At 38.9% G+C, this 12634-nt stretch overlaps 1 protein-coding gene across 2 annotated transcripts in view; it reads left to right on the top strand.

Annotated features, from left to right (window-relative positions):
• The window catches only part of NLN (neurolysin), a 106386-nt gene that overhangs the window by 89847 nt on the left and 3905 nt on the right, over positions 1-12634 (top strand). The window contains exons 10-12 of one of the 2 annotated variants that reach the window (XM_081282633.1): positions 1237-1423; positions 1885-2013; positions 3604-3740. In XM_081282633.1, the coding sequence (XP_081138759.1) occupies positions 1237-1423; positions 1885-2013; positions 3604-3740 (453 nt within the window). The remainder of the gene's footprint in view (positions 1-1236; positions 1424-1884; positions 2014-3603; positions 3741-12634) is intronic. The other variant, XM_081282634.1, reaches the window with a different exon arrangement.

Below are 12634 nucleotides of genomic sequence, written 5' to 3'. Positions count from 1 at the left end.
CAGAATGGTTGTTTGCTGCTGATTTGGAATCCCATCTGCTGCCTTCTCAGTGCTTAGGTCCCTCTTCTTGTTCCCCCCCCATGTAAAGCCCCAGGGATGATGAAGTCTGGGAAAGACGGTTGAAATATAAGACATGAAAAGGAAAGTGTGATAGAGGTTCGGGAGAAAATGTGCAGAATGACAGACCCCCACTCTACGGATGACCCACTCAGGGCAATGCTGTCTTTCTCTGCCAGTGACAGTTTTACAAGTGTGCTGTAGACAGTGTGAAGGACATGCTAGCCTGAAAAAATAAATAAAAACAACGGGGGGGGGGGGGGGGGTGACTAGCCTGTTCCAGTACAGCTCCATCTTTGTGCTTGAGAGCTTTTCTGACCTCTGATTCAAGTATTTATTAAACTAAGCTTTTTAAAACTCTTTTAAACGTTTTTATTTTTAAGCTCTTAGCCCAGGCCTTATATTTTTACAATGGGTGCTTTGACTTTTGAATATATTCTTTCTGTTTTCTTACAGCATTTAACTCACCCCACTGCCAACTAATTTACATACTATCTCCCACTGAAGTAACTTCTTCTTTTGAGGTATCATCTTCTGCCCATCCTGAGAGGTCCCAGTCAGGCTGTCCACAACATGATTATCTTAGAACCACTGATTTCAAGGGTAGGACACAAAGCATCACACACACACACACACACACACACACACACACACACACACACACACAGTGTCAGTCCAGAATGTTGTAACTTAACTCTTTAATGACTTAAGCTTGAGTTAGCTAACAGTAGTGTGATGAGTTCCCCAGAAAGGCATGTATTGAGTAAACACAAGTAAGCAACTTGTGTTTACACAAGGAGCTAAGGAGATTACTTATCTTATGATATCTTTATTTTTAATGGAAAATTCTTTGAAACTATATTTTTATTTTCAAAATTTAACGTTTGCTTTTAACTTAGACCTATTTTTTTTTCCTGCTTAGGATTTCCTAGTGATTGTTCCAAGTTTGTCTATAGTTCAAACGAATGGAATGATACTTTAATATGGAGTATTCAGAGGTTGTTTTTCATGTTGTTTGGCTACTGTATTTTTACTTCAGTTTGAGGTTATTTCAACACTTCATTCACAAACACAGTTGGCTCTGATTTTGCCTTAAGTTTTAGTGTTCCTTAATTATAATTCATTGCATATGTACTTTTTTATGCTAGGCTTTAAAAAGTACCTCTGTTTGCATTCTAGACTGAGTTTGCACGATTTAGTGGAACAAATGTGGAAACTGACTTTGTAGAGGTACCATCACAAATGCTTGAAAATTGGGTGTGGGACATTGATTCCCTCCGAAGATTGTCAAAACATTATAAAGACGGAAGCCCTATTACAGATGATCTGCTTGAAAAGCTTGTTGCTTCTAGACTGGTCAACACAGGTATGAGTTGTTATTTTAGAAAAGGAAAATAAGTGAGAATAGCTTAATGTAGAATTCTTGGCCTCTTCTTCTGTAGGACTTATGTTCCCTTTTATATTGATGGTACCCTGAGGGTGCTAATATGCAGAGAGAGAACTCTAAATATATTGGAAGAGGAAATCATGGGATTATCTGGGGCTGGGTAAACCATCTCCTTTTAAATCTTAAATTCATTAAGATATCTTGGTCCATTTGATGATATGTACTACTGGAATCAGTTTTTGAAATCTCAGATCTTGTAATGTTAGAACACATAGTTCTCTCTTTTCCAAAATATGGTTAAACAGGGGGCTGGAGTTGTGGCTCAGAGGTAGAGCACTTGCCTAGTATGCTTGAGGCACTGGGTTCGATTCTCAGCACCGCATATAAATAAATGAATAAAATAATTAAAAAAATATATGGTTAAACATTCTTACATCTAGGTCTTCTGACCCTCCGCCAAATTGTTTTGAGCAAAGTTGATCAGTCCCTCCATACCAATACATCGCTGGACGCCGCAAGCGAATATGCCAAATATTGCACAGAAATTCTAGGTGTTGCAGCTACTCCAGGTATGTAAATCCTGTAACTTGAGTTTATTTTGCTTGTGAAGGAATTGTAGGGCATACTCCTCACACTGCAGAGGAGGTGAAGTTATTCAAAGCTAAATTTATTTATTTCTATAATAATCAGGCCATGACTTTCAGATGAGCATACTGTGTCCCTATGTGTTATCCTGTCCAGATGTGCTCAAAGGAAAGGTGGCTCCAGATTCACAGCATTTTAGTGTAATCAGGCATAAGCAATTGGCCTCCACCCAGGAGCTGAGAGAGCCATTCGCATTTGGCAACACCGGTCTGGCTTCTCCTTCCCTGTATGCACCCTGACTTCCCTCTGATTTTCAGTAAGAAATTGGCAGAGGGGTGTTTTTAGAGAGAAACTTGAACTTCTGCTTTGTTTCTGATTCTGAGTTCAGTTAAGGCACTGGACTCACTGGCAGTTTCTAACATGAAACATGGGATTTGTTAGAGGATATGTGAGTTTCTGTGTCTATGTGTCTGTGTATTGGTTTTGTTTTTGTGGTGCTAGGGATTGAACCCAGGGCCTCATGCATGCTAAGTGAGTACCTAGTCCCTACGTGTTTATGTTTTAAGCCAGTATATAGATGTACTTTGATATGTAGTAAGATGACTTTTTTTCACCTAGGAAATTGTTACTAAAATGAATCAGCCACATTTATGGAGATAATAAAGATAAGAACAGTCATTTGAGTCATTCTAGCCTCCTCACTTCCTGTGGTGATCTGTTTAGAGTAAACCATAGAGCAACTTTGTGCCTCCAGACACTTTAACAAAATCCTTCTTAAAGTAGTCCTTAAGATAGACTGACTCGGTAAAGCCTTTTTCACTTTACAAGAGTTCTTTTTCAGACAACTTGAAACAAGTACCATTTTATTCTGAGACATTTTAGACATTAAAAGGTATGGCAACCGGGTGCCTGTAATCTAGCAGCTAAGGAGGTTGAGGTAGGAGGATCATGAATTTAAAGCCAGACTCAGCAAAAAGCAAGGCACTAAGCAACTCAGTGAAACCCTGTCTCTAAATAAAACACAAAAAAAGGGCTGGGGATGTTGCTCAGTGGTCCAATGCCCCTTAGTTCAATTCCCAGTACAAAAAAAAAAAAAAAAAAAAAGGTGTGGCAAAGGGCCACAGGTATAGGTCAGTGATAGAGAGCTTACCTTGCGTGTGCAAGGCCCTGGGTTCCATCCCCCCACCACACACACACACACACACACACACACACACACACACACAAATGTAAAAGAGTAGCATTAACATTAGAGTATTTTTAAGACACATAGGTTTCTATATCTAAGAAATAAGAAAGGGTTGAGCAAGAGGTGGGTGTGGACAAAGCCCCTGAAACTATTGTTAGGCATTCCAGAGCTTGGGTGAAACCAGCTCTAAGGTTGATCCATTGGTAGGAGAGAAGTTTGTAAACATCTTGGCCAAGGGCACACTTAAACCCAGGAGTACTAGAGGTGAGATCTTATCTCACCTCTCCTCCCACAGCTGGACTCCCCAAAGGGAAACTTGAGCTGGCTGAAACCTGGTAATTAACCTTTTATCACATTGATTGAAATGTATCTTCTTTTTTTAAAGGCACAAATATGCCAGCTACTTTTGGACATTTGGCCGGGGGATATGATGGCCAATATTATGGATATCTCTGGAGTGAAGTGTTTTCCATGGACATGTTTTACAGCTGTTTTAAAAAAGAAGGGATAATGAATCCAGAGGTATTGTGTTTTTCTTTTTCCTTTTGTTAATTTTTTAGTTGCCCTTGCTTCTTTAAATTCTAGTACAAAATGTTTATGACATCTAGACTTTACAGCAAGAGGTATGGTAACAGCTTTTAACTTTAAGGTCTTGCATCTTCCCAAATCATCATACATCATTAAGTTACCGTGTACAAGTGATTAACTCTAATTCTATAGGTTTAAAAAAAAAAACCTACTGCATTTTCTTGCTTATTAACATTCCAATATATTGCATAATTAAAAACTCAAAGCCTTGTTTATGCATCTGAGAATTTATAGCTGCCAGTTTTGACATGTGCTTTACAGTATTTTTGTTTTATAGAAGGTTGGGAAAGAAAGGTAAACTTCTTGCTGATGTAAATGGTCTCCCTTTGTTTTGATATTCTTTACAAACTTTCTTTGTACATTTTCTGTGGGAGGCACCCTTTTTCTGTGGCTGGCGTACTCCACCTACTACACAGTTTGTGACCTAAATGCCTTTAGGTAACTGAAGCTGCTTCATTAGCCTGAGCTGTTCCATCCTATGCTCAGTGAGTTGACTGCCAGGTGGCTGCCAGCCAAACCTTCCTGTGTTACAGCCCCCTGGTCTCATGCTTACTGAAGACTCAGCTGTCAGATTATTTCTAAGGCTGAAATATTTTCCAGTATGTTTTTAAATTCTGTTTATTCATAAATCAGAAGAACAAACTCAAAATCAGACTCTCTGTGTTTCAATTAACTGATTTGTGCTCTGATCTCTTTTGTTTCTGAATTGCAAACTACCTCTCTCTCTCTCTCTCTCTCTCTCTCTCTCTCTCTCTCTCACTCTCTCTCTCACACACACACATATTAAATACATTGGTGTAATTTAGATCACTATTCCCTCAGTGCTTTTTCTCCTAAAGGAAAAAAAACCTGTATGGAACCCACATCCTATATACTCACTATTCTTTCCAAGCAGTTTACCTCCCATTCCACCCCACCAGTCTGATAGATCTTTAAGTCTCCTTCCATTAAGTAGCCAGTCCATTTACAAAGGTCAGTTTCTAACTGTTGTTCTCAGGCATTCTCACTTCTGCATGATCATCAGCCAGTACCTAGCCTTTCATTAATCTCATGAAAAGATGGTGCCTTTGGAATTCAGCATTCTAGAAGATTGTATGACTTCATTAACCTGCCCTACTACAAAGGTCATACTCTCCACTCTGAACTGATCACTCAGTGATTTTCTGTGGTCCTACTCCTTTCCACCTCAGTAATTTCCTCCAAGTCCCCATCAGCTCACTTCTCTGTCATTAAAACTCAGTGGTAGAGCACTTGTATAGCATTTGTGAGGCCCTCAGTTTGTTAGGCCAGCACTGATTAAAAAAAAAGAAAAGAAAATTAAGATCATTGAAAGTGAATACCTTAATCTTTATTTCTTTGTACAGGCTGAGTGTCCCTTATCAAAAACGCTTGGCATCAGAAGTGTTTCAGTTTTGAAGTTTTTCCAAATTTTGGATATTATCATAGACTTTAGTGATGGAACATCCCTAATTTGAAAATCTGAAATTCAAAATGCTCCTTAATCCAAAACTTCAAAAGTCATGTCATCACTCAAGAAGTTTTGGATGTGGGAGCATTTTGGATTAAGGATTTCTAGGTTAGGGAAATTCATCCTATACTTCAAAAATACTTATCTCCCTCTTCCTGTCTTAACTCCACGCCTTACTGGTTTGTCATCTTGGGGAAAAAACTTGTTGCCAACTCTGGTCACTTCAGTCAGTGCTACTGTTCCATTGTTCTTTTTACAGCCTAATTTCATGATGTGAGAAACAATATTTGAAGACCTCAGTTTCCTGGCTTTACCCCCACCACCTGAACTGGAAAGTTACCTGCCTTCCCACCAACTACAAGGGCCTCAGCCCCTTTTTCCTTGCTCCCTGCTTCTCTTTATCCCTCTTTGCTCACAGCTCTTAGTATAGCAGTCAACCCCTGCCTCATCTCCCAGTATTCCCTGTGTCACACAAGCTTTGTGCTCCCATAGCACATTTGTTTATTCTGTTTACACCTAAAGCATTGCCTTCTTTGTCTTTACCTTTCAAAATTCCTACCATTGTTAAAAGCTCCACTCCAAAAACCACTCATTTATGAAATCTTCCAGATCATCTAAACCGAAAACCAAAAGTGATTTTTCCATCCTCATAACATGACAGTAGCTTCGGCATAGAGGAAGGGTTTCAAATACTAAATAGTAAACATTCTTAAATATTTAATATTAACTATTACATAGATTGAAATTTTTAATTTTAAAATATGATTAGAGATGGGTGCAGCGGTTCAGGCAGGTAATCCCAGTGGTTCGAGAGGCTGAGGCAGGAGGAGGATCATAAGTTCAAAGCTAGCCTCAGCAACTTAGGAAGACCCTGTGTCAAAATAAAATATCAAAAGGGTTAGGGAGGCTGGGGTTGTGGCTGAGTAGAGTGTGCTTGCCTACCATGCATGAAGCACTAGGTTCAATCCTCAGCACCACATAAAAATAAAATAAAGGTATTATGTCTACTTACAACTAAAAAGTAAATATTTTTTTAAAAAGGGGCAGGGATGTGGCTCAGTGGTTAAGCACCCCTGGGTTCAATCCCTGGTATCAAAAATAAATAAATAAATAAAATATGATTAGAAAAAAGTACATCAGCTGGGTGTGGTAGCTCATGGATGTAATCACAGCAACTCAGGAGGCTGAGGCAGGAAAATTACAAGTTCAAGGCCAGCCTCAGCAACTTAGTAAGACCCTGTCTCAAAAGAAAAAAATTAAAAGGGCTTGGGGTTGTAGCTCAGTAGTAAAGGTCTCCTGGGTTCAGTCCCCAGTTTTAAAAAAGAAAGAAAGAAAAAGAAAAATGCTTATCAAAATGTTGGCAGTAGCTATCTTTGGGTGGTAAGTTTATCAGTGATTATTAACTTTTTCTCAATACTTTTTAATGGAACTTTTTCTCAGTTTTACGTTGTGCCTAGTTGTTTTAGAAATGGCCACACATGGTAGCACACACATGTAATCTTAGGGACTCAGGAGAGTGAAGCAGCAGAATTACAAGTTCCTGGCAAGCCTCAGTAACTTTGCAAGACCCTACCTCAAAAGAAAAAATAAAAAGGGCTGGGAGTGTACTCAATGGTAGAGCACCTCTGAGTTTAATCTCCAGTATCAGGGGAAATTTTTATGGTATAAAGTAATGCTCAGTTGGTCTGAAATCATAGAAATCGGAGCAATCATAGTACATTATGCAGATTTTCTTGTCTCAGGGTTTCACCCTCCCTAATGAGTATTTGGATCATTTTGGAAAGATAGCAGGGTTCCCTTCAAGGAGTTAGTCACTGTTATTAGGGCTAGTAGAAATCATTGGTTACACAATACAGAAGTGTATCTATAGGCCTTCTCTTTTGGTTTTGTTTGGCTTTTGAACCGGGGATTGAACCCGGAGGTGTTTTAGTCCTTTTTATTTTTTTTATTTTGAGACAGGGTCTCAGCAGTTGCTGAAGCTGACTTTTTTTTTTAAAGAGAGAGTGAGAGAGGAGAGAGAGAGAGAGAGAGAGAGAGAATTTTTAATATTTATTTTTTAGTTCTCGGCGGACACAACATCTTTGTTGGTATGTGGTGCTGAGGATCGAACCCGGGCCGCACGCATGCCAGGCGAGCGTGCTACCGCTTGAGCCACATCCCCAGCCCTGCTGAAGCTGACTTTGAACTTGGGATCCATTACCTCAGACTCCAGAGTCACTGGGATTACAAGTATGCACCACTGCACCCAGCTGCAGGCCTGCTCTTATAACCTCTTGCTGTTCTGTAGACAGATCCCAGGATCTGCTCTGAGAACTGTTTCCAAGCCTATCAAGCTAATCATTGAGAAAACACTAACAGGAAGATCAAATAGAAACCCACAACATTCTGAATACCAAATGGTTGCTGTAGAATATTTTATGGTACAGTTGTTTTTATTCTGCTTTGAAGGCCTGAATCAGAGTATTATAACTGGCCACTTATCTATCATAGCCTAAAATTATCTGTGTTTTTATCTATAGTTTTTACATAATTCTTAATTATATGTAGCTATCACATTTTAACTGGTTAATTTACTAAATATTACCTAAAGTAATGGAGAAGTTGTCTCATTATCAAATATAACTTTTACTTCCTCAACTGTTCTCTTAAATAACTGTGGAAGAACTGTTTGTGATTAACACTTCTCCAGCAAGCACTTGACACTCTGTAAGGATATCTTTTTTTAGTTGTTGTTGGACCTTTATTTATTTATATGTGGTGCTGAGAATTGAACCCAGTGCCTCACACATGCTAGGCAAGAGCTCTACCACTGATCTACAACCTCAGCCCTGCAAGGATATCTTTAAGGTCACCAAATATAATTTCAAAATTCAGCAGCTAATCACAGGGTTGAAAAAAATGGGGGTGCATTTTAACTAGGGCCATTTCTTTTTATAAGGCAACTTCATTATGGGAAATTTTCCTAAGAGGTATAATAGACATTGTGGATTCAAAGGCAATTTTATTGTTGAGCCAGAATTATCTTCCTACTCTTTTGCATTTAGAGAAATTGCTAAGCTTTGTTCTTTCCATCAGTGAAGGGAAGTATAACCAAGTGTCACTTCAGAAGACCAAGATAGTTAGGTGGAACTATTATATTTTAGTCTGCAACATCAAAAGAAAGTACCTAGATCTTACATGCAATAATATACCCAGTAACCTGAAGAATTTTAGTTAAACATGGAAAAATTGCCTGCAGAGAACGTATATTATCAAGCTAAGTGTGCCAGTCCTTTTCAAACAGAATCCTAGGCCCACTTCCTGCTATAATGTGTCACCAAGAAAGAATATGGCACTTTCTCTCTCTTGGAGATTCTTAAAAGTCTGCCATCCAAATCTTCTGTCTGCTTCTGCTCTTCTGATCTGTCACCCAACAGCTCATTTTTGTCTTCTACCTTACCTTTTTATAACAGCCTTGGGTTTTGCCTGATTTAAGGAACAAAAGAAGATGGGATTGGTTTCTTCTTGAATTTTTTTTTTTTTTTTTTTTTTTTTTTTTGGTATCAGGGACCTAACCCCAGGGGGCTTATCCACTGAGCCACATCCCCAGCCCTGTTTTGCATTTTATTTTGAGACAGGGTCTCACTAAGTTTCTGAGGGCCTCACTACATTGCTGAGGCTGGCCTCGAATTTGTGATCTCTGCCTCAGTCTCCCGAGTTGCTGGATTACAGGTGTGCACCACCACACCTGGCTCTTCTTCTTTAATATTTTAAAGGCCAGACCTGCTCAGTCTAAAATTAACCCCCTGTTTTTCTTCTTTGTGTGCTTACAGCTCTTCCTTGTATTTCTCTTCAAGCCCTTATAATCTGGCTTGTTAATTATGTATTTCTTTATATCTCCTTCTAGTCAGAAGATCCTTATAAAAGGAACTATTTTATTAAACTTTGTTTCCCCTCCTCTCTTCCGAACTGTTTGATTATTAGTTTCACATACGTGTACCTCTTTGAGCCTAGGTAGTGGTTGCCGCCACTCTGCCCCTGCCTCTCAAGCCTAATGTGTGATTCTACCCAGGCTACTTTTTTCTCCTAATCTCTCCCCACCATAAATAAAAATTTGTCCTTCTAAGGGATTCTGTTTAAGGTTTCCTGAAGGCCTCCTCTACTCCGACAATTCCTACTGCTATTTTTGTTTCAATGTCCCTGACTACTGGTCTTCCATCCTCTCCCTCCTCTGTTGTCATCAAAGGTTGGGTTTTTTTTGTTTTGTTTTGTTTTGTTTCATTTTATTTTCATTTTTATTTTTTTCCACCCGCCATCTCCTCACTCTCATAGAAAACAAAGGGTGTGCTGCAGGCCATGGAAGGAAAAGTTTCGAAGTCCAGTTTTAAAGCAGGCCGCTGAGCTTGTTAGGTGCATGGTCATCATCACCTGTTGGCCGGGTGCTCTCTGCCCGCATGACTGTTACTCAACGTCAGGAGATGTCTCTGGCCTTGCCTCCCAGAGTTGGCAGGTTGAAAGGCCATGGGAGCTTGTATGTGCTGCCTCAGAGATGCCAGAGGTAACAGGGGACCCAAGCTGTTCCCCCTTTATGTTTTCATTACTAATAAATTATAAGCATCCTTCATTTGGATAATTATGATTTCTACTAAAGTATTACCTCAAAAGGTTCATATTCTTGGGTAAAATGAGTGCCTTGTCTCTCCTCCTTAATATTCTTGTTGAATTATGCATTCTGTTTCTTGCTAATAGTAGAAGTGAAATCTCTTGTGCTTCTCTCTAGCTTTATTAGGAGACAGAACTAATTTTAAAGAAATGTCAAACCATGAATGCATTTATTTCCCTGAACTGTTGATGAGTAACTGCACTCTGGGGCAATGAGAGAAGAAAGGAAATGAGAGGAGGGATAAAATTTATCGAATGCCAGGTCCATATCCAGGGAATAGGCAAAGTGCTGAAATCGTCTAATCTCTGGAAACAGTGAGATAGACCTTTTCCCATTTTACAGGTAAGACACCAAGGCCCAAAATCACATAGCTGAGGGATGGAGCCAAGATTCAAAAACCTGGGCCTGATTCCAGAGCTCCTGGTATGGCTTTAGAAATCATCAGTGTTACATTCCATTTCTAGAAAACAAAACGAACTAGGTCTTGTATTCATCCTCAGTGTTAGAGAAGACTTGCACAGGTGCCGGGATCTGTGCTAACCTTCCAGGATTCAGAACTATAGAGCTGTTCTTCTTGCCACTGTCTCCCTTTTCCCTTTCTCTCTCCCTCTTGCCCTTCTCCTCTCCTTCATTTCCCATGTTCTCTCCCCACTTTCCCTTGCCATTGCTCAGCACCCTCCTTTCTTGTACTCCCTTTCTCTGACTGTCTCTTCTTTTCCTGCCTACCTCTCCCCCACTGTTCCCCACTACCCATCACTACTGTATTGTTTTGTCCTACCCTCTCCCCTAAAAAAAAATAAATAAAAATAAAAGCTGCAGAGGTGACACTAAACTTCCTTCACAGGAGAGCTAACAGGGGTTCTTACCACGTGCAGATCCTTCTGGAGGATATTTGTGACATGAAAAATGTTAGTGTTTCAGAGCTTCCTGTCCTGCTTGCAGTCTGGTTTCTTTATTGGGTGAACAAAGTTGAACAACTGAGGGCAAAGCCTCCTTTCACCTGTGGCAGATGTCTCCCAGACCACATTCTCTTACCTAAGGAGCCTGGCACCTTCCTAAGACACAAATTCACTTAACTACTTTTTTTTTTTTTTTTAACAAAAGCAAGAGCCTGTTACCAAAATGACTCTTAAACTCTTCTCAAAACTTCATTGCAAAGGAAATGAAACTATTAAAAGCCCATTGCACTGTAATTCAGGAAATTGAATCAACTTGTTTGGAGCCATAAGCAGAGGAAGACTTGAGCTGTACTGAGCCACATATTATGAGACTAAACAGTGCCCTGGTCTGAAATGATTCTGCCATGCAGAGGAGTCATGAGCTGTCTCAGCACAATCATGCAGCTCTTCAAACGCTTGCTTTCCTTTGCTACCTAAAATTTCAGTTTTCTACACAGAAAGAATACTTTGTGAGATGTTAGCACTTTGGGTGATTTTTTAAATCATTTATTTAGATTTTCATTACTCTTCCTGTAGTATTTATAGAATGAAATATCTCTTTTTAATAAATAAAGGATATATAACATCCAGATTTTGAGGGGACCAGGGATAGCTCAGTGGTAGAGAGCTCATCTGGCTGCATGAGGGTTAGGGTTAGAGCCCTAGCACTGCCCCACCCCCATCACCACCAAAAATATACACTCCAAAAAATGTGTGTCTTGAGCATGAAGAATTTCATATATAGGTGTATTTATTCAAATAAATATTAATTATTAAAGCAGGGCAATGGGTACATGAGGGTTCATTAATGTTGTTGTGCCTACTACTGATATGTATTTTTTTCTTAATAAAAGCTACAAAAATAAAAATTTTTATAATTGTGCAGATAAAATTAACTCACATTTTCTCTGTTCTTTCTGTACTGCTCCTCTCTGGGAGTACCTACTTAAAACACTAGTCAAATTGAACACATTTAGGACTGAAAAAAAAAAGGCAGGAAGTAAAGTGCAGTTGAACTTAAAAGCTCCATTATGCTGCTGCTTAGAATAATAAAGTGTCTGACAAAATAGCCACAATCACACTTAAGATTCTAGACTGCTGTTGAAATAGTAAATACTGCTTTGGACCACACAAGAAAAGCACATCGTTTTTGTTTTTGTTTTCCTAAAGCAAACTAAATCTAGCTCCAGATCCTCATCCCCAGAGGTTTCAGTAAGTGCCATATCACTGTTTACAAATACTCTCTTTTTAAGAAAATCTATCCAAAACTTGTAATTGAGGCAACAAGTTTGCCATGTGCCTTTCTATATTCTGTATTGGAACATTTACAAGATCTCCTAAAAATCTTTGTGCTCCAGGCCCTAGACCTGTCAGTATGATAGCCACATGTGGCTGTTGAGCCCTTGATATGAGGCTGGTACAACTGAAGAACTGAATTGAATTTTATTTATATATATAAATATATATATTATATATATTTATTTTATTTATTTATATATATATATATATATATAAAAAAGTGTTGGGCTTGGGTTGTGGCTCAGCCATGGAGCACTCGCCTAGCATGTGTGAGGCACTGGGTTCCATCCTTAGCACCACATAAAAATAAATAAAATAAAATAAAGGTTTAAAAAAAATGTTAAAAAAGTGTTAAAAATACTGAGAACTAACTACAACAAACAAAAATCTCAATTTTTATATTTTACATTACAACGTTGATATGCAATGAAGTTTTTTGTGGGTTTGTTTTTGGTTTGTTGTTTGTTTTTTGTTTTGGTTT

Source organism: Spermophilus citellus, assembly GCF_964194105.1.
Source record: "Spermophilus citellus genome assembly, chromosome: 1".
Classification (NCBI taxonomy): Eukaryota; Metazoa; Chordata; class Mammalia; order Rodentia; family Sciuridae; genus Spermophilus; species Spermophilus citellus.
Note: the sequence above shows the minus strand (reverse complement) of the source record. Positions and strands in the feature narration are given on the sequence as shown.